We start from the raw sequence: 23345 nt of genomic DNA on the forward strand, positions 1-23345 counted from the left end.
TCTATACTTATACCATATATACGTCATGCTCCAGAAAAAGTTTCGACCGAAATAGTGTTTTGTTCTGAATCATTCGGTTCGATGATGATTGGTTGCAGGATCGTGTCGAACTAACAGCGTACAGTCGATTCACCGATACACCCAATTGCGTTAACTGATGTTAAACCCTGATGCCGCGTGGAAAATTTCCCTGCCCGCCACGGGGATTTAAGCGGTTGGACAAAAATTCCATTAAATTAATTAGAATTGAACCCTGTATAACATTCGCGAGTATAAAAGATCAGGCGAACTTCAAAAGGGAGTTACGAGTGACTTTTATCATCAAAGAAGAACTCATTATCAAAATGGGTACTTCCGTTCGTCGGTTTCAGTTGACCAGTTTTGTGTTGGTATTAAAGCCTGTAGCTATGGACTATAGCTGAGGAAGCCCTTGGAGTGCTTCGTCGGAACTCTGAACTCTGAAATCTGGGCTGAATATGCACTCGAATTTTAATCATCTACCCCGCCAGCTTCTCCTCCTCGGATGGATGATTTACTGGAAGAATAAGGAAATCGGTATGGTAATATGAATGGGACGAGGAGATGAAGCCACGCACATGAATGACGTTTATTATGCCACCGAGATCAGTCCAAAGCTCCCTTGAGGAACACCGACAACGAGACCCACACCTACGCACATATCGTTCACTGTCATATTTTTTGGTTAACAAACCTGCCAGACTCCATGGAATTTGTACCGATACGCTTGTCCATAACCGATAGAGGCTTTACTTTTCAAGAATTCGATACTTATCTTGTGAGTAATGAACTGTAAGTGAATAGCAAAATCCTTGATTGGTTAAACATTGGTGAAAAATATTAAGTATAGACTGCATTAACATATTTTTCATCAGTCGAATTGCAAATTGGAGCGTTTCCACATTACGGTCAATCAGAGCAAATAAAAGTAGCCATGTGCACCTGGCAGGTGCATCCACTATTCTATAGTTAAAATTCATGGATTGCCAGCTATGCCAAGCCCTTTGTAACGCATCAGACTTAACTGTGCGGTACTCGGGTATTTTTTTTTAACTCATCCTACGTTGCGTGGATGCAATTGAATTTGTGCATTTCGTGCAGCTTTGACGGTAGATACTGATGGTGGATTGGAATTCGACCGTTGGAAATCACTCGGGACCGCCCTGCAGGTCGTGCCGCAGGGCAATAAACACTTGGAATCCAATTACTTTTTTCAATCGAATTTTAGCTCAGCGATTTAAAGTTTTCGAAACGATTGAACAAGAGAAGGAATTTTTCTATTCTCGTCTATCACTGCAGCACGGAAAAGGACTGACATTGCTTGACGTGGAAATTACGTACTGGAACGATGGTAGAATTTACGAGATGCGAAGTACACGCAAGTTACTGTTCACGAAACTTCATACCAAAACTTTTAATACGTAGATATTAGTTTGATTCCAGTACCGATGCAGAAAAAAAATCATCCTTTTTATCTACCTATGTAATATAATTAGTAATTTTTAATTAATTAATTACACAAAGTAATTCGTGGTACCCAACACTGCTCTTAACCGATGCCTCCAGTGTGACGACGCTTACAATTAGAGGGATTTTCCAACCAGTCATATCTCGCAAACGCGACTTCAGAGATCACACGTTCTGGAAGTTAATTTACCAAACTCAAGCCCATCTATTGCCCCTATAATTTTGTGTACTCGGTTCTGGGATACTCTATATTTTCGTTTACCGAAACTCCGAAGCGCATTGAGGAATGTCGAAAGTTGTCAGTTTCCTCGTCAACTTCAGTCACGCACGATGTGTCGGATGATAGAAATTCGATTGAGAAACGGGCAAGGTATCCCTGCAGTACATACTCTGATCTGGTGAGCAATAGACCAGATATATCTACCTATGTGGATGAGAAAAGTTGTGTAGTTTTCGATGAGCTGAGAAGATAAGGTGGGGGCGGTGTATTGATCGTCCGACCCTTTGAGACGAAATAACCGCCAATATCTATCGAGCGGTTAGTGTGTAGCTAGTATAAGTGACACTTAATGAGTTTCGTTGCCGCAAAAAACTCGAATGACATGCTGCAGAGAACAGCGACAAGGAAATTAGTTCTCAGTGAGTCCACTAAGTACTTTATTGTATAAGCAGACTATGCGGGAAGACAAAGGTATCGGTACTACCCTGTCTCTGTAAAGTTTTATCTACAGGATGAAAGCTCAAAGTTGTCGTCCTGTTGTAGCGATTGACGTCGCAATGGCCTGAAAGTTCAACACCTAACAGTATGCGATGCACAATTATCCAGTAGGTACTTTGAACGGAGAAGTTTTGGTTACATTAGATTCGAACGTAGCTGTACTGATATATAGGGTAGATGTTTGATCGCTTTAGGTACCAATTGTGACCATATTTATTACGTGTAATCCGAAGTTATGTCTAATAATGGTACATGATATCTGATTTTCAAACTATAAAGTTTACGATGTATCCAAAATTTCTTGCCAAAACTTGCTCAAAGTCCGATTTTAGTCATGAATGTGTTCATTGAACAGATTAAAAGTCTAATAAATACGAAATTTTATAAAAGCGGTGAGAGATGATGCATCCACCCGAGGGAATATCCGTATAAGATCTCGAAGAAACGGAGGCGTTTCGTGTCTGCGGTACTCTGCACGCGTATTTACGTAACAGCCGAAGAATTCCAACATCAGGTTCTGAGTGACAATTTTTCCAAAAATAAATACGAACCCTACAGCCAAAAGAGAGGGGGAAAAAGTGTGTATTTTTTTCACTGCGAGCCCTAACGCTGCCTGCGTGTAGCAGAACTTCTGTATTAGACAGGCAAGTATGAGCTTCATTAATTACTGTCCCGGATCTCAAACAGACGAGTGAAAAATCAGGGTTTCTGTGGCAAAGAATGCCTGTAGGGTGATTTCGAAATTACAAAAATTTCTAGCATGTAAGAATAACTGTATTAATGAAGTAATCGTGAGATGTATTAATTTCCGGAGAAAATTTCTTACCCTAGTAATGAGTATTTGTAAAGCTGTAATGATTCGTGCGACTATGGTCGAGATGAGAAAATGTCGGGCAACACAAAACAGGGCGTATTTCGTTCCGAGATATTCACAATTTTTGCAATAACGATCGGCACGAATTATCGTTGAACAAACAGCGATCTTTAAACTAGCCTATGAATTGAAATATCAACTTTTCAGCATTCAATGCTCCAGTGAGTATAGACGGTGCCTGAACTCAGCGAAAACGTGAAGTACTTTTTAGTTTATGAATAATTACGACCTCGTCATAAATTTTTCTGTACATCTAACGTTACGCAATGACACAAAACATGGTTTCGTCTGAGCAAGGACTTGTTTTTTTCGTTCAAAATTATAATTGCCGGACTTTTTCCGATCAATGCGCTGGAATAATTAAAAAGAAAAAACTGTTGTTAGTTGTTCTTTTCTCGGCGCTGTTTGTATGATTAAATTCAATTTTTTTCCGACTATCACTAGTTGACCAGTTTTTATTTTCTACGGGCAGTGAACTGCGTTGTTAATTTTTTATCCATCGCTGTTCAAATCAGTTCAGCTTCATGGTGAACGGATTCACATGAGATATACTTTGCACTTACGTGATGTTGAGAAACTTAATTTTTCACCCGTCCCACAGAAACGTCGGTACTCGATAAGCTACTGTAGTTTATACATATATGTATATTATACATTAAGTAGAGGCATTGAAGAAAACTGACGGTTGAATTCTGAACCGATTGTGAATTCAGCATTTGTTACGCGTAACAGGCAGAAATGTGGAAAATGTTATAATGGAGTCAGTATTTCTTGAACACTTTTTGAAATTCACAACGCAACTTCCAGACTCCGGTGAAACTCAGTCGATGACTGTCTCTTGCAGAGTAATATGTTGAGTAATTAGCAAAGATCGAAACCGAAGTCGCTCCAAGATTATTTTCAATTGTTGGAATAAATGTAGATTGTAAGTAAAATACCATGCTAGCACAATTAGGGTTGTGCTATAAATATCCAATTAAGGGGTTCGTCGTTCCACCTTTGGAATCTGGTGTATACCACTCAGGCAATTCGGTGAAGTCACTTATAAATCTCTCAAGTTCCCTAAAGTTTCCTAAAATATGTTGACATCTCACGAAATGTATGATAATCCTCTGAGATCGGTTAGAATCCAGTGAAATTTTCTAAAATCATTTCATGTCTCTGAAATCTCGTGAAATCTGTTCAAAACGCTTGACATATTGAAAAATCCAGCTCACTCAAAACGGGGCATGAGATGTCAAACTCTCCCGCGTCAAGTGGCGGGCTGAAATAATTTTTTTGCGATGACTCATAGCAGTAATCAATCATCAGTCGGTTAACAAAATAAAAGTTTACTACTGCATTTACTATTTTATATCTCCATGTTTATCCTAAAAGATTCGCATCACCTACCTAACCGTCATAAGTCGCGTTTAACAGCCGAGGCTTGAGGTGGCCAGCCTGCGCGAAAAATCTGATAAAGCTCGGACACACGCAATTGGGCACTCAATCTGCTAAGTTTCACCGGTGTCTCTCGGTACGTATACTGATAATAAAATCGGCAAGCGAATGTAAATGTTGAAGAATTCTTTTTACGTTGAAAACAACGCATAATGATGATAAATTTTTTACTTCGTGCAATTTATTATGAATTTTATCCGTGAACAATTGACATAACGAGCTTACGTAGGACTAACAATGATTTTCGAGTGGCAAGAATTCACCACGATGTCTTTTATTCTTAACTTCTTGAAAGAACTGCATGAGCTTTATATACTACATTGAACGATTCGTTCACACTTCGATACATTTCACTACACAGATATAAACAAGAGAGACTGTTATTATTCGGTGTAAAACTTCAGCAATTCACGTAATTCGAGTAATGGCTATATTCCAGGAATAATAGAGCAAATCTTTGTTCAGTGTAGCCATTAAATTTGCACAATCCGTTCGCAATGCCAGTCTATACACATATGCATTTTCAACGTATCATTACGGCGATTCCGGTAATAATTAAAGTATCTCACCGATAATTTATGCAAATTGAAATGGCCAAAACGCAAGGTACGATCTCGTAAGAGGGCCAGAAGCGTTGTATAATTGTACTAATTATTTAAACGATTCCTGACTAATTACAATCCAAACATGTAAACATTGCGTTACCAATCACGTGTCAACCAATCACGTGTTGCAAACAACTGATTTTATGGATTTCTACGTAGAACAAAACTTGTTTCGAAGTGGTTCTGGATCTCATTGTGAATGTCAAAAAATGGGTGACACAATTATGATCTGCAAGAGATGAAATTGGTTTCGTATAAATTATTCCACTTTTCACTGAAACAAATAATTAAGGCATGATATTCGCAATAAAAAAAAATTAAAATTTTTAAACAATTAGATAATTCTACAAGAAATACACCGAATATGTTTCGTTTTTATGGAAAATCATAAATTATAGCAACCTGAAACCAATTTTCTCTATCGTTATTCATGCCAATATTCATATTTAAAGGAAATCTTTACGTGTATGGAAAGTTTTTCAATTACCCAAACTTCTTTTCCACGTGGAAAAATTTTTGTAAAGAAAAATCGATTCTATAATGTAGAGTTTAATATATCTGGAAGTATTATATTATTTATGCAAAACTCGTATTCACTTTGAATCAGTGTATCGACAAAATCCATGGAAATTATAGAAATCCTATAATTTTGTTCGTACGTCTATATGTATATGGCGTACACACACACACACACACACACACACACACACACACACACACACACACACACACACATATATCAGTACACACTGGGAAACTATTTTCTAGCAAACAGTCAGCCGAAGCACCGTTTTTTATTCGTATATTTGAAAACACAGCTTGAGCTGCTTATCTGCTAGCGTTAATTGGCAAGTTTCACAGAAAACTCCCGATGCGAATAAATCTTGGAATGTCTGTGAAATACTTTCATAAGTAAAACAATTCGATGAGTAAGTTTTGTATATTAGACAAGGTATACTGACAAGGCAGCAAAATTAATCGGAATAAATGTACTCCTTGTTACAGTAGAGTAAAAGTCTCCCCAACAACAATTAGCACTGTTTGATCGTTGAATGAAAAATTGCGATAATCTGGGCGAAATGTGGCCGGGACAAGTCAATTAATTGGGCCGGGGATATGTGCTCTATACAACCTACACGACGAAGATACGCACGAACAATGTATTTGTAGGTATCACGTAAAATACTCCGGCAAAGTAAACATCAATAGTACGTATATCGGGGCAGTAACAAGATGGGGAGATTTCATCTCGTATGCACACACAGCGATCCGCGTATAATTAAAACTTTCGGTCAATAATAACAAATGTAGCTCTACCCACATGAGAACACATACCTACGACGTGTGGCCCTCAATTAGTTACGGTTTCGAATTACGAACAAAAGTCACGTTTGTTTCAATACTATCCGATCGATCTGAAAATTTCCCCATTTATGCATCGACATGTCGATATGGTTTTATCTCAATTTCGTTTCATTTCCCGTCACTCAACACGCATATCGACATTCTGCACGTACGTCAACAGCTGTTACAAGCTGTTACACCGAACGAAGATAAATGTATGACCAAGGGATGTATGTTTAGCTCAAGGGATCATAGTGTCAATATCATTCGAAATGATTTCGTAAGCTCCGAAATCACACTGAAATTATTTAGGATTATAGAAGTCTCTTTGTAATCTTAAAAATGATGAGAAATCATATGGAATCTTAGAAATCGTGAGAAATCACCTGGTCAGAGTAAAATTATTCGTTAAGTAATCTCTCGTAATAACTCTATAAAATTTAAGTAATCATGGTGTCAATTTTTACTCCACTGTACTGTATTGGGTGTTAAGCCTGGGAAGTAGGGTGATACGTACTGTTTGTACATATCGTCATGACTTTCATTAAAAATCAGTGCACCACAGTGCACGTTGTGTTTCACGGCTTACTTCAACAAGAAATTCCACCATCAAATCGATTCCGTATTCGCGTTTGCGATATTAATTTAGCCAGGGTAGTATTGTGAAAGTATGATCAGATGATCGGAACCTTAAGCTTGAAAGAAATTAAGTCTCTTGAAAATCCTCACAAACGACAGGTGAAATCATTTAATACCGACAAAGAAACCGAAAATCCGAATTCATCAGGTTTAAGATTTAATATTGCTTGTGGGATCATTGATTTATAGAAACTCCTACGTAAGTTCAACGAAGCTTGTTACATCTTTTCTAAGTTCACATCACCATGTGAAAGACAATTTCTTCAACTCGTAGGAGTGAAAAATGGTCTTTCCTGTACTCCGCGCATGCGCTTTTGCGGACTTATTTGTTGATATTATAGCTTGCTTTTCCAAATGTGCTTATAATCAGATTCATTTCCATCATTGGCCCAAGAAACATAGACAGACATTTTTTACATGTCATTTTTCTATTTTCCAATCTTTTGATCCAACGGTCCACCGAATCATTCTTAATTAACGCACCGGCACTTGCTCACTGCACTGCGTATGAGCGACAGGACGAATCGTCAAAATATTACATTAATCTACAAGGCGAGACGAGATCCTCGACCTCGTATAACCGCGCGTACGTGGTCGGGGTCGATGTCATCTTACTGTTCATTTAGTGTCAAAGAAGGAACGCGCTCGTGAAGAGGCAGATGCCTCGGACATCTTCGTACGTGTACGTATAATGCTCGACGACGGTGTCCGGGTCAATACAGATTTGACGTGCAACATGAGCGACGCAATTATGAGGCAAGGAAAATTCTTTTCGTCGTTTTTGTGGCATTTTCGTATCTTCCGACTGCCTTCAGCACGAAGCCCGTAGCGCACAAAACTTGGCCGGGAGGGAGATCATTGTAAAAGACGTAACGAAGCCTCGCGGCGAATTAATTTGGAGAAGTTAAACCACTTGAGTTTATCTTTTATATACTTCGGTGACTTAAAAAGTTCCGCTACTGTGCCCTCATTCTTAAGACAAATTCTGGCCATGATTGTCATTCACGATTCTGTGCGTAACAAAGGAAGACTTACTCGCCACTCTGCTCTTTTCTTAGTTTGTCCATATTCGTTCTAATCCCGCTTTGGGCCACAAAAATTAATATCATATCGGAAGTAAAGTCACGTCTAAAAATATTGAAGTTGTTACTAATTATTAAAGTGTATTCAGAGTACCACCCAATGCTTTCAGTATGATACTGATAATTTTAAAGTACCTCAGAACCCTTGCCAAGGATGCGACTAAACCGAATAGAACAACCATATAATTTGTACGGTAATTCACGAGACTCAATAACGATCTGAACTCCACAGTATCAAAGGTACCAAGATGCGTATTCACACTAAAGCAAGATAATCGGAATGGTCCAAATCATTTAGCCAGCTATTATTAATTATATAATGTACCCGTATGCCAGCTTGTACAGTTGCACAAAAATACAGTTGATATGGTAATATATGTGTATGTCATGATATTTTATTCCAGAGATTACTCTGTTTCGATTTGAGGTATGTTGAGCATGGTGATACATCGCCGATTTGGAAGTATTTCTGAGAATCAAGGTAATTTTTTCTTAAAACTTTTAATCGATTTGAAATTTTTCGCAAAGTGATCACGCTATTGAAGGATTTTGTATGAATTTATTCCACTACGCAACCAGCTTTGAGGTTTTATTTTTCAAATTATTCAATTATCAATTCATACGACAATTCATCAGTCCTGGCTGACCACAGCGCACTTTCTAACATCAGAACGACCACATCACAACGAAATTTGAAATAAAAATCGATGTTCTACGAAATAATGAAATGGATTCTCGTAAATGTTCCTAAATTGTTCACGTGACCACGTGTTCATCGGAATTTCAAACTTGCTGAGTTTTGAAGACATCCTACAAAATAATTTGCCAACAACTACCAACGGCATATAATTGTTTAGATGGTGATTCGTGTTGCAACGATTTGAAAATTTTGCCTCACAACAAAATCGATTGTACAAGGTCACACGACTTTTTGCAATTCCAAGCAAATTTGAGGAAGTAAATTTTCACAAGTTTCACAATCGCAATAAGACTTCAAACAATATTCCACTAAATCAGTCAATACATTCACAATGTCTTCTTTCTGTTCAAAACGTGTGTACGTGGCATTGCATTGGACTCGAAACAAAAATGCGATAATGTCTTATCAAAACCGTTTGTTCTTCGCTTTTCGGAAAATACGAGTTCAATCAAGTCCCCCGCAAACACCGAACTTTTTTAATTGGTAAATTTCCAACCCTTACCGGCTCTTTCAAAATGAAGGAAAATAAAAGCAGCTCTGATTTGTGCCGATTACGTTGGAGAAAAAAGTAGATGCAATCAGAAAGAATGGTCCCTAATTGTACTTGGAAGGGTGACCAATGCATTGACACTATTCATACTCCGCGCATTACCATTTCGTGTGACACACCCTTTCATTCGGTATGTTATACGTAAATTTGATTGCAGACACAGGGTGTGTAGCAGCTGATTCGAATATCGTACCATCCATCAATTGACGAATAAACGATCATCGCACATACCTTCCGTGAAAAAAATATATGTCAACGATATTTCTGGTAGATTTGAGCCAAGTCCTGTAGCTACTCCAGATAAAAAATCGTTTTACGCAGCACGATAACGCAGAACTACATATATGTACCTACGTGAAGATACAAAGCGATAGCATAGGTTCGTATCCATCTGGGTTCCGAAACTGACGAACCGAAAAAAAATTCACGCATAGCAAAATACTTCGCAAACAAAGTCGGAGGTACCAACCCGGCACAAGGTAAAAAAAAAAAAGAGCCAACGGATGTGCGTAGAATACCGCACACCCACCTATAGACGACTTGTAAGGGTCAATATCCTACTTACGAGGGTAGTTACAGGTTAGGTTAGGTTGTTATGGCTACACCGATCTGAAATCAATTGTAGAACCATCTTTTCGGAGTATTACGATCTCGGGTATCTCAAACGGCGCAAGTTGCCGATTGTTTTCTGTTTGTTTTTTTTTTTTTATATAAGAAAGGGGGAGGGGGGACCTGTAAACACGCTGGTTTATCTCGTTTTGATTTGTAGTTGCGTTTGTTGATTGGTGGTGCGACTTACCGGCAGGGGACAGAGGTTGTCGTTGACGACGACCCAGCGACGGGAGTCGCGACGCCCTCGGAAACACAGACACGTGGAGTACGGTATCATGAGGAGAGAGGATCGTTCCGAATGCAACGACGGCGTCGTACTAGGCTATCCGGGAATGTGTCTATAGCGACACCGACAATGGACGTCCGTCGGATCGTCTCGCATCGCAACGTCCCTACGCGGTTACCGCGAAACGGAACCGATACGCGGGGATGGTGCAGCTACGCCCTCAGCGCCAACTAACGTCGGACCAAGCTACCCACTTTCCGATCGATGAAACCGTCTCGTAGACCTTTAAAGTGTCTGTTCGGAGGTACCGAAAGACACCAAAAAAACATCCGGCGGGATCGGAACATAATCCAAACCGTGGAAAATACGCGGAAGATAATTTTGACGTCAGGTTAGGTTGAATTATAGGGGAAAATTTATTTTTCAAAAAGGTCGCAACGAAAATAATGTTATTCTAGAAAATTCTGGTAAAATTTATATCGTTACGACGACGGTTTCAATGTTGTTCTAATAGACAAGAAAATTTGGAGAACCAGTAACTATTTAGTGTGATTATAGTTGTCACTGCTACATTTTCTGGTTATTGAAGTATAGGAGCAGTTTGTTTAGTGTACCAAATTTTCCAGCATAGTAATACCTTCGGAGGACCAGTGAAGCGGCTTTCAAAAAATTTAGCATAGTCCAAAATCGATTTCTTTTTTATTCAAAATTAATAACACGGGTGAAAAAAATTTTTGTCGTAAGGATTTTTCCACGCTGATAGCCCAATTCATTCTATCGATGCCACATATTCTTCATAGAACCATTCCTCGTCGTTTAAATGCAAAGTTTCGAAAATAACAAATCGTCAGAGCAATTATGATCAGTTGCCTTAATTTTCCAAAAAATAGTTCTCTAATTTGCATATAAGTTGGTTGATTTTTTTTTCTTACATCGCACATTCGTACGATGAAAACAAATTTATTAAATAATATGAAGCATCGAAAGGGTGAATTGGGCCATCGGTGTGGAAGGAAAAACCCTCACGGCACAAAGTTTTTTTTCACAACTTATTTTAAGTGAAATGACGTGTAATTACAAATAAGTCAATTTTAAACGGTCCGTTTTTTTAAAGCCGCTATGCTGGTCCCTTCAAGACAAATTTATTATTGCGGCGGTCGATATCAAATTATCGCAATTATATGTAGTTACAAGAAAATGTATTGCGAGTGTTAATGATCAAAACAAATACATACCAGAATTTTTGGTCACAGCTAAAAAACTAATTTTCATCTTGCACCCAAAACTGTATTTGTCGGTTATGGTAAAAATTTAAAATATTCGAGGACTGTATAGTAACCACAACTAGAAATTTCTCTCGGTGCGGTGGCAAAAGCATACGAAGGTACCCATAACGAGAACGTTTGTATCGTTGCACCCGATTATGGTAGTTTTGAGTGATTCGAAATTCAATAGCTTGCTACAGAGCCTATCGGAATCTATTTCTCGTAAATTTAGCATTTTATAACAATCCTGAACTAGAGCTAACAGGCGAATTAAGATTATAGACTTTTCGATGAGCTGTTGCACATTGGATTACTGCAGAATGTCAATATCAGCCGCAACAATACGATTGTTTTTCTCGGTGTTTCCAAATTCTTTGCATTTGTTGTAGGTATAAAAAATATTCGTTATGGATAGCAATTCAGCATAAATGCGTGTACTAGTTTACCAAATATAGAACTAACAATACTTCAATCATTCCATCCAGAAATGGATGACCTGCAACTGTCACTAATCGAGGGTACGAATAAAAGAAAAGCCTAAATCGAAATTCGTACAGTTTTAACGAAATCAAGACAATTATGAAAAGGCTGCAAAATTCTTCAACAAAAATCGCATATCAGTTGGCGATATCAGTTCGGAGATGTAATTCGAAATCTTGATGAATTTGAAGAAAATATTTTTCGAGAAAGATGTGCGATCAGAGAGAAAAAAAGCACGTCTTCGAGTGTGAAAGCGTAGCTTAGTGGTATGGAACAAAAAATTCCAATAATGCACTCAATGTAAAAAGAACCGATGCAGACGTATACAGATTGTGAGCTGCACAATCGCGAACGATTTTCGATATATCAAACTACAAATTCTCTAACAAACAGTTATTTGACGCAGAGACTATTTTCTAAAATATAATCGGTTTCAACTTGAGTCCATTTTTGAACGGTGCCCGAGCAAAACACTTTTTGCAGTTGGTTCTAAGCCAAACGCGGTATTGGCTCAAGGATTCAGATGGTGTCAGAGTTAGCACCGGACGTTAACCACAGAGGTACGTGGGTGGAAAAATTTTCATCACCCTTTGGGGTCCGGCAGTCTAACCAGAAGACCTTTCCTCGTAGCTCTACACAGGATGCAAAAGTTCCCAGAGTCAAAGCTGACTGACAAGCCAAATATGGGTTCAGGTTTGTTAGAGTAGTTTCGGTTCTGGCGGTACAACAAGAGAAGGTCCTGCGGTTTCGGTTGGATGCCCGAGCCATTCGATGGAACCGGAGATCTCTCCACAATGGCAGGGTGTAAGTCTCTTCAAGGTCGCGACAGACCTCAAAACTTCAGCTGGTTTAGGACAGTTCACATTTGCCTGCGGTATTTGCGACACTAAATATATCATCACGGTACAGTGTTAGTTATCAGATTGTCAGACGGGAAGAACCCGATGATAAAAACTGTCCGTGCCCCACATGCATACCGTATGCACAGACGCACTTACAAGAACATCTGTTCCATTCGTCCCTCAATGGTAGGTACATCGAGCAGATATAATCTAATCTTTATAATTTCATAATGTATTCGAAAAGCAGAATAGGATCGATTCTCGAATTGGCCTTCCGCTGAAACCTTCACGTATATTTAAACACGTATGTAACTCCCGATTTAGGGAAACTACATTGCCTACATTTCCCGAAGATAGAAAATACTCCAGTGGCGTTTCTGGGTTTCACCGATGCGCTTTAAACGATTCTCGATCCCGTTATAAGTGGGGAAATCCAACGTTTAGTAAAGTCGATAGATTTTTTCCGTAGGACAGTAAAAATCAAGTCTCGCGTATATTGGACACAAAGATATCGAAAATAAAGTCACCTATGTTTATCACGGACGGTATACTAGACATCAGAAATGAGGATCATCGTAAGGAGCGTTGAGTAATGTCCAAAAGTATCAAGCGACATCTTCAGTCGCATATGTACCTGACGCCACTCATTTGTAAACGCTGACCGTCATTCTCTTGATTCCAAACGAGCGAAGCTTTTTACAAGTCTTATTTTGAATTGCATAAATACTGTATAAAATTAATGTCAAGGTAACTGAATCAAAGCGGTCAAGCTGGTTGTTCTTTAAGCCTGGATGATATCGAAGACAAGAACAGGTTTAGTCTAGATGTGATTAATTGCGTCTTTAATAAAGGATGCAACAGCTGGACAGGAACTTCTCTGTTGAGGTTGAAGTGCGGCAATAATTACTTCGAGATATAACAAGAGAGACCATTCCCGATGTGAATTTAACACCTTGTCGGAAACACCATTGGCTTCGGGCTCCAGGGATTCCCTGCTTCAAATATTGATCCTACTTCACGCACCTGAACCCGGATTTCCGTCTAACCTCGCCACGTTTACGCCTGCTGTTCAAAAATAACTTTTCTATTGAATGCAGCAGGCCTACGGAGTCACAAGCCGCAGCAGTCCGGGGTGGTGATTTGCGCGTGAAATTATATAGCCGCAAGCTCCGTGTACACGCGACGAAAATCGATCGAATTCAGCGAACAAACCAACGTTCTCTTGGTCTCGTTGTTCAGAGAAAGTATTATTACATTAAACGTCCCAAGTTGATTATTTTTCGTATCGCTTCAATCACCCAAAAACGCTATACACTCAAGTATTCCCGATTACGAATGTGTTCTCAAACCTTGAATAGATCTTATACTGATGGTTTTCTGTTGAGCCTTTTATTATACATTTATGATGCACTAAGTAGTAAGGTCACTATGCAAATACCAACGTGTACAATGAAAGTTTGGTTAACTTAAGGAATAGTTGTACAAGCGGCACTGTCAAGGTTCTTAGAAATGCTGACTTCCACAAAATTTTATCTATATCAAAAGGCCAATTGATTTCTGTAATGAAACCGAGGTTGTTATCAAGAAATTCCGTTGTGACATGTTCATGTTCATGATGAAGGTCCCCTCTTAAAGGGAATGCAATTAAGTCCGTCATATTCGACTTATGAAGTGGCGCCAGGAAGACTCTCATGCAAAATTGTAGGTAAAGTATAGGCGTCATAAAATGTTTCACCGTAAGCTCCCTATGAATTACTTGCCATAGACAGCGCTACAGATTGATTGTTGATTCATTTTTGATTTCTCTGTTGATGATACCAAGAATATGGAACATACTCGATGCTGGAACTCGTGATCTAATTTCCATTCGTCGAAGTTCGAGCATGCAGTGCACACACATTATTATACATACGTATGCACACGAGCAATGTTGAGCATGAATCTATGTATGTCAAAGAGTACGAAGAGAATTCAACAATGTATTTGTTTTTTTCCATCTCACTTCCTCGACGCCGCTACCAAGTCCTTGTGGCGTGCTCTTACGTCAGAAATGGCGAAAGCTCCGAATGTTTATTACGGGTCCTTGGTAATAGCTACGCTCAAAAATGCTATCAAACAGTTCGAACTTGTCAGTTTACAACCATGGCGGCCTCGAGGAGATATATCTGTCCAACAATTATTCCTTTTTCTCCAATCTACGCTTGACGTTCCGCCACTTCCTACGTTCTTCTTCTCTTTCTACTCATCCTTATCAGTCACTTTCTTTTCGTATTAATTCAGACGAATTATAATCGCGCATTTCATTGCTCTTCCAGCTGGTTTATGCATAAGCCGACTTTACAACTATAGATCAAAATAGCTGTTATTCCCCCCCGAAGCCTGTTTCTTATGGAAGTAAGCAATTTGAAGTTTTGCAAAGTGCGTCCATCGTAGTTGGAAAGTTGAAAGTCGTGTTCTTACCACAGTGCTAATATTATTAAATCAATTCCACTGTCTCAAAGAACCGAGTTACACGTCTGCTATTATTATCATCCGTCTCTGGATTATCAATGTCTCTCATTGTCAATGAATGGCCTCGAGTTTGAGCCACCTGGAAGGAGATTCGCAGATAGTAATGTTCGAGTCTCAAGTACATAACTGCAGCCTTGACCTGATTGCCAGAACGAACTGACCAAACTAAATCTAAGACGCACGCACGTGCCCTTGCAGTAACGTGCGTGCGTGCGTGATTTGAGGCCCCTAATTATTGTGTACGCGCTCATACCTTGAGAGAACCTGTACCTGGACTGTTAAATATCGAGATCACGTGTCTTTGGTTTAATTTCAGTTTCTGCCGTGCCTGCCTCAAGTATACTTGAGGCACTCAATCAAGGCAAGTGCGGTAACATCGAAAGTCGCTTAACGGAGAGACAGAGAAGAAGCAAACTAATAATTCTGAATATTACGAAACATCCTTGCGTTTTTTTGGCTAAAAATGTATTCGTGTTTATGCTACGTAAAACGAGAATGGAAGAGTAGTAAATGGTAATAAACTCACCGAGAGAAATATCCGTAGAATGTGTTGGGATATTGTTACTCCTCCACGCCGGGATAGAACAAGTGGAGACACGACGATGTCCAGAGGAAGTCGTGGCAATTCCATTGTCGGACTTGGACCTTTAAATTGATCATAAAGAAATTGAAAGTATTTGACAAAAGAACACGTATGATTATAATTTTACACGTAATTCGGAACTCTTTAGAAATCGCGTAGTTAGTGTAAATCGTGTAAAATCACTTAAATTTATTTGAAAACCAAACATCCTCGGGTTTATTTGATGACGGTAAATGTTCATGCATATTTTTGAGGTTTTGGATTTCTGTAAAGATTGATTACAGGCAAGATATTGAATGGCATGGAGAGCCCTGTTAGATTTTAAATTGAAACATTCAGAAAAAATGTTATCGTTGTGGTTTTCCATGTAGTCTCGACGTAACAATTAAATGATCCATGTAAATATCATGGTTGATAGAATTAACAAACGGTTGACTTGAATTGATATTTAGCTGAATCAACTGATATAGAATTGGGTCAATAAAGAATATTACCTTCGTACTAAATAGAAAAACACATCTGATAGAGTCGATAACATATTTTTATCAGCGTACGTGAAACACGTCGACTGATATTATGGTCTCTATAAACTCGGTGTCTATAGCCAATGTAAGAGGTTAAATGTTTTTATCACCCTTCATCCTAATATATATATATATAATATCGCTGAAAACACTCAGTCAATTTTGTCTGTAGTTTCAACGTATACCGTGCGCAAGTTGACTGAAATACTCGTCGTGAAAATTTCGTTCATAAATAATTAGTTTAGATTGGAAGTGTTTCTTATGAATTACAGAACTTCGGTCAATATGGATACGACTTGAGGTATGGTTGGAAATATTCTACCTTAAAAATTGAAATTCCACGTGTCGAACAGTTCTATTAATTCCGCGGTCCTCAGAGGCAAAATTCGTTTCCTCAACAGGGATGTCAAGTTTTTCGTACGTTTTTATCTCTCAGTCTAACTCGATAGCATACTTGACTTATAAGCGTGCAATTACATCATATATATGATCGATATTATGTCTCCGAAATCAGTGATTGCGAATAAGAAGGATTGACGAAAATAAATAAAAATCGTTGTCATCGACTTCAATCTACACTAATATTAAAAAGAGGTAAAGTTTGTGCGTTTGTATGTAAGGGATAACCTCCGGAGCTACTGAACCGATTTAAAAAATCTTGCACTAATAAAAATCTAAACTATCCCCGAGTAGCATAGGCTATATATTTACTTTGATAAAAATAAGTTTTTAGTTCGAATTATCAATATTTGTAAATTAAGTCGCAAGAAAAAGCACCGCTTGACTTTTTTGTCGGCGTGTGCTAACCAAATGGTTGCACATACGTAAAATATAACATTAGTGTGATGTGACGGATAACTTTACATTTCGGGATTACGAAGCCATCTTTTGTACAAGCTTCAAGCGAAAGGACTTCGTAATTTTTTAGAGAGTAGAATTATACTAAATTGTGATCCAAAGTGGAGTTTGTGATTTTGTTAATTGCTTCACGAAATAGATAACGATTCATGGGCCAATCATCCGTCCTGATGTCTTCGTTTTCTTTTGCGTATACAGGAAATATCGGCACTGGATGTAAAATTTTTCGCAAAAATCTGAACATCTGACGTGTATATCGAGATATTAACTATCTGTTTATGGCATGTCAATTTACGGTTAATCTAGTATTATCTTTTTCCGTGACATGCGGTGACCCTAGGACAAAAAGTTGTTTCATTTTGCTTTGCTTCTGGCACGTTGTTTTTGACTTCGGTTTACCCGTGTGAACTTGGCATTTCAACTGTTAGCATCTACGTACGTATGCCAGGAAATGGCATCTTTTTCACAATAATCACAACGCCTCATCATATCCCTCGCACCTTTTGTCAATTTTATGACTATTATCGACGTTTTGTCAGGTTAAAGTTGAAGAGCAATCGCTGTTTCGCAAATTTTTTTACGGAAAACTCATCGTGAAGTTGCAGTATAGACATTTTTCCAAATGTTTCTATCGTTCGCATTACTATCGCTCTAACTTCGTGAATTCTCACCAGTCTTAATTGTATTCACTCTTGACATTACAGGGAACCAAATACGTGGACGTGGAGAAATCTGGTCCCATTAAAATTTTTTTTTATTCTGCATATTTTTTTTGCATCCTTTCTGACTCATCTCTCGTGTGGCTAATTAAAGCTTTTTTCTGAGCTCTGTCTTCAAGATTTGTCATACGTTTTTTGTCATCATTATTTTGCGTGGTAGGTTATTGGCATTATACTCAAGCAGACGCTCTACTCGGTTTCGACGTCTATCAGATATTTAGAGATATATTAGTCAATATTGAAATCGAGTACATTTCCATTATCATATAAAAGTTCGTATAAAAATTCAGCCGTATGTACAGCCTGTCGATAGGCTAAATAATAAATGTGGAATTTACCAAAGCTATTGATAAACGGTCAGAACAAAACTCGACAAGAGTTCTTTGGAAAACTTCGGAAAACTTATGTGCAGAACTCTATACGCGATCCGTCATAATAAAATTTTCCGAGTAATTTTTCAGAGAAATATTCTTATTAGGAAATACTTCATTCGAAAACCGATTTCATACATTTGCGACCTAATTGTGAATAAAATACATTTTGAAATATTATCCCTACCTCTTTCTGCCCCCTGCCAATTAAACTCCGCTTTAAGAATTTCTAGAATTTCTGGCCCTGATATACACAAAATCTTAACGGTATCTGTGCATGAATAATTTGTAAGTAGCGTGTAATGGGGAGATTAACGTGTCCAACCTGTCCAAGATATATGTATAATACGTAACGAGGTTGACTCTGTGTCACTGACAGCTGAAATCCACCATCTAGCCCCACAGTAAAACGAGCTGTCACGTGACAGTATATAACGAGATTATGGTGGACCAAAATTTCTGCGTGATTCTAAAAAAGACAACAAAGGGATGGGTAAAAGGTCTAAGCTTTTTTACATGAATTGCCTACGACCAGACCAAGAATTCTGGAAGTCATTAATCGTTTTAAAAAAATTAAAAGGGATTCCAAAAAGAAACATTTCACCGTTGTAATTTTTATTGGCGGAAAATTTTCCCGGCATTTCAGAAGATAAGAACTGAAATACTTAATAATAATAGTACCAATAAAGAACATAATAATCGTAAGTGTTATAGCGATGATTATTTGAACACTGTATGATCAGTGTTATATTACAATACGACTTTAGACATTTTTCGGAATTTATTACGAGGTTGAAATAAGTAGCTTTCTCGTAACGATAAATTAAGAAAGAAAGCACTGTTTCGTAATATTACAACGATTTTTGAAGGAGTTCAGTCTTCAAAATATAACACGCTACAACTCCATCCATTCATGCCAATCGGCGGGATAACTCGGATTTTTCGTGATGTACGAACAGTTTTGCTATGCTATGGCTGACAATAAATACTCCGTTGATCCGCAATTTCGTTTGCCGTTGAAGGACTTGTCGATCGAAACTTCAAGTTAGCGCGCAATAAAGTTTCCATTATTGAATAGTATATCCGCTGTATAGTGATATATTTACCGTATTTTATTTACTTGATTTCTGTACCACCTTGATAGCCAGTTTGACGAGTATTAGCTAATTCCGGTAACTCCCCCACCCCGCCTCCTCGCTCCTTCTTCGTCCAACTATCAGTTATAATCCAATATTTTGATATAAAAAAGTTCAAAACAACCTGTATATGTCGAAGACCCAAATAGTTAGTTGTCGTAGCGACTTGCACGTGGTTAGCTTGATCAAAGTTTATCGAGATTATGTCTCCATACATTTATAACCGAATCTATTTTCTCGCCTAGCTCGTATAGCTCGTATAGCAAGCATGTCGTCAGTTATTGTTTTGGGCCTGTCGCAAGATTTTACTTGACCAGTGCTGATTTCGCAAACTCTTTAAGGGGATACCCCGATCGATTTCCACGCTGACTTATGTATCTCCAAATATCGAAGTACACGTGCGTCAAACGCGGAAAAGGGCCCAACAGCCCCATTTTATACACAATTCTGATGAAAAACACTCCATCGCATCTTCATTTGGCGCAGAAATAAAGAAATGGCATGAATCCTACGAGTTTACTAGGATTAGTGTACCAGTAAATGAACGGCGTTGTCACTGTTTCCTTGAAAAAATAATGTATTCGTGTCATCTTTTGTTTACGGAATTTTTTTCTACTGGAAGGAGATGTTCACATCGGTCTTGAAATAGTGTGATAATTCGTTTTCGAGAAGCGTGTGTGCCTCAATGTGAGGAAGTGATAAGAATACTAAGCATGGCTGCTTCCCCCTTAGATGTTTAGGATATATTATACGCTTAAGAAATGTCCAATAAGGCATGATATTGCTTCCTGTTTATCGTAATACGCTGCAACCTTAGTTTTGTATCATTTTTACGGTACGTAAAAATGCTCAAAATAGGCTCAAAGTGACAGTGTTCGCTTATTTGTTCTGACAATCGCTATTTTGCCAAGAGATAACTGTGTCGTTCAATCACTGGTATGGGGAATTCCGATAAATGAACGACATGAAACGGCGGCGTTCATTCATTGCAATCCCCGCTTCGAGTAAATGAACGAGGCCAGATTTGATTGTGAGATCTTGTTATTTGAAAGTACATACCGATTCTGATAATACTAATATATATTAAAATTTAATTATTTTCGGTTCAAGGTAGTCAAGATATCTAGCAAATAACACAGAGTAGGTACAAAGTACAACGGCATAGAGAATAAGTACCAATATTTTTTGGTCTTATTTTACATTATCAGTTATGAAAATTCAATCCTATATTAATTTATTTATTCATTCATTCATTCGCTCCTGTCTTATTGTACCTAGTTTTTCAAAGGTTCTTCGTTAAATAATCCTTCATACTCGTCGAATTAGGAACTATGTGTGGTCTAAAATTCCAGACTGCTAGTAAATAATTAGAGAAAACCGTTTCATTCTCGAGTTCTGTTTCACCCTGGCCTTCCCCATTTACTAAATCAATGATTATAGTTCCTAATAATTCTTGTCACTTTTTTATGTGTGAAATTTTGTCAAATAAATATCTATTTTATACTATCCATCCACTGGATCTCGATATTTATTTGGTGAATAGGCCTGTTCAATTCCTGGGAAAGAGTCTGTTCATTGATTGGGCTAGAGCGTTCAATTACTGGTGAAATGGCTATTTTTACTTTAAATATATTTTTGTTTTAAATACTTTGTTCGAATACAATGTTTCAACTAGACAATCCAAATATTAAGGACATATTGTGTCGAATAGTATTGGTTTTATCAGGCCACAATCGCCCAGTAAAAAGAAATCCTTTCATAAAACTGACAATGAGCTTAAACGTTCGTTCATTGGTACACTCGCCCTATTGCGATTTTGTAGAAACCGTGACATTTCTTTATTTCTGCCTCAAAGGAAAATGTGTTGGGAGTGTTTTTGTTCAGAATTTCGTATATAATGGGGCTGTTAAGCCCTTTTTCGCGCTTGAAACACGTGGACTTTTTATATTTCGAGATATATACGACAACGCCGAAATCGACCAGGGCACCCTTAATTTCCCCTAATAAAACCTGCTTGCATCTCCAGGAGATAGATAACGTACATACGTGCGATTCATTGTATATTTTCACCGGTGTTCGCCCTTTCATAGCCCTTTTTCAGTCATTCGCGAACCAAATCTGGTGAATATTGAAAAAATCGAAAACATGTCATTGACCTCGTTGTCAGTCGGTGCCTCAACGGTGATGAAAATTATTCAATCTCATAAAACAGAATCTTTCTTTCGTTAAGCTGATCAATACTGCGATATTATACAACGATTGTCGTGTTTAATTTCTAGACTTCTTCTTCAGATGATGCTGATACCTTGTTATTAGTTTCAATACGTGGAGTTCTGCATTTTCGAAGCTGAAGAACGGTCTCACGATCAGAATTGTTTACTGGTAACATTCATAAAGGTTTCGCAAATTCCACTCTGAGAAGAAAGTTGAATGGTTCAAGAAATCTTACCGGCATGCTAAATTCACTTGTCATACGGCTAAAGTTTTTCAGTAATGCGATGCTTGTATTGATCAGGCACCGTTATCGGCCACTAGGAGTTTTGATTTTGCGATAAAAAAAGGCACGCATCAATATTATGAACACCGTATTATTAGTGGGCCTCAGACGTAAACATGCATATATAAATTCGACAGTACAGATTTAACTCCAAAAAGTCATTCTAGACAAGGCTCGATTAAGCGACAATCGTAATTGGATGCAGATCAACAAAAATCTATATCCTTCGTGACGCAAGTGAATGTTACGAATGATGAAACGGCAAGTCTTTGCACACGACTGATTGTGAGTAAGTTGTTAAATGCGTTCCGAAGCATTACGAGACTTTAACTGTTCGTGCTGCTGGGACGTTCGTAAGTTTAGAAATTCAAATTTCCGAAACATTGCTGAAATGATGAAACTTTGCACGCCGTATGGAATACGATGAGACTACTTGTACGACGGCAAATATAAGTAAACCTACAGTTAATATATCTCACCGTGCAGTCTCTGAGCTGTGGATCATTCAAAGCATGCCAAGTGACTTGTGAAAACACCGAGATGTACCAGTATTCAAATACGTCGTTCTGGATTCACCACTATAACGAAACTGCGTGCACTGGAGTCGCGTTACAGGTACGTATAATATACACGTGAGGTATTACGACGCACAGTTCCTATCGCGACTCTATTTCCGCTTGTTATTAAGCGCGTAAAACCGCGGAGCAGGGTTTCTCGATTAGCGTAAAAGTCGAAGAATGGAGTATGGCGTAAATGTCACACACGCGTATTCGTACTCCATGAAGGGAACGCTACGAATGTGATGGCAATGCCAGCGACGTCAGGATGCGGTGCAGCTGTTCCTCGCGATGTGCGAACTTGCCGAGTCCTGCTGGCCTACACGAGCTAAACTGGTTGCAGACAAGCGGTTCTAGCCTCAGCCGCGGTGCGACAAGACTCCATGTCGTGGACCAAGGGGACGGAAAGCGTCTCTCCGAGCATTGGTAATCTTGAACTCCAGCCACGGCCGGTGAATTTAATTCGATGTCACCTTGGCCCCGATTCCTTTCCTTTCTTTTTCCTTGTTTCTCTTTTTTCCTTCGCCTCTCTTTCGCGTTCCTCCCGTGTCACTTGAGATAGAACTGAAATTCTAACGAGGATAGGTATAATCTTGCGCGCGGAAATGTGACAGATATTAGTTCTGTTTTTATTACACACGCGTCGAAGTAACTGATCGGGCATTGCACGCACTATGGCATACCTGCTGGCAAACCGACAGGCGTGACGTTTCTAGGACACATTTCC

At 38.5% G+C, this 23345-nt stretch overlaps 1 protein-coding gene across 2 annotated transcripts in view; it reads right to left on the minus strand.

Moving 5' to 3' along the window:
- The window catches only part of LOC124299833 (uncharacterized), a 130369-nt gene extending 107024 nt beyond the window's left edge, over positions 1 to 23345 (minus strand). Inside the window, exons 1-2 of one of the 2 annotated variants that reach the window (XM_046753221.1) lie at positions 22541 to 23345; positions 15900 to 16018 (exon numbers count right to left, since the gene is read on the minus strand). In XM_046753221.1, coding sequence (XP_046609177.1) covers positions 15900 to 16004 — 105 coding nt within the window. In that variant the 5' untranslated portion in view covers positions 16005 to 16018; positions 22541 to 23345. Of the gene's footprint in view, positions 1 to 15899; positions 16019 to 22540 lie in introns of those variants that run through there. The other variant, XM_046753224.1, reaches the window with a different exon arrangement.

This window comes from Neodiprion virginianus, chromosome 3 (assembly GCF_021901495.1).
Source record: "Neodiprion virginianus isolate iyNeoVirg1 chromosome 3, iyNeoVirg1.1, whole genome shotgun sequence".
Taxonomy (NCBI): Eukaryota; Metazoa; Arthropoda; class Insecta; order Hymenoptera; family Diprionidae; genus Neodiprion; species Neodiprion virginianus.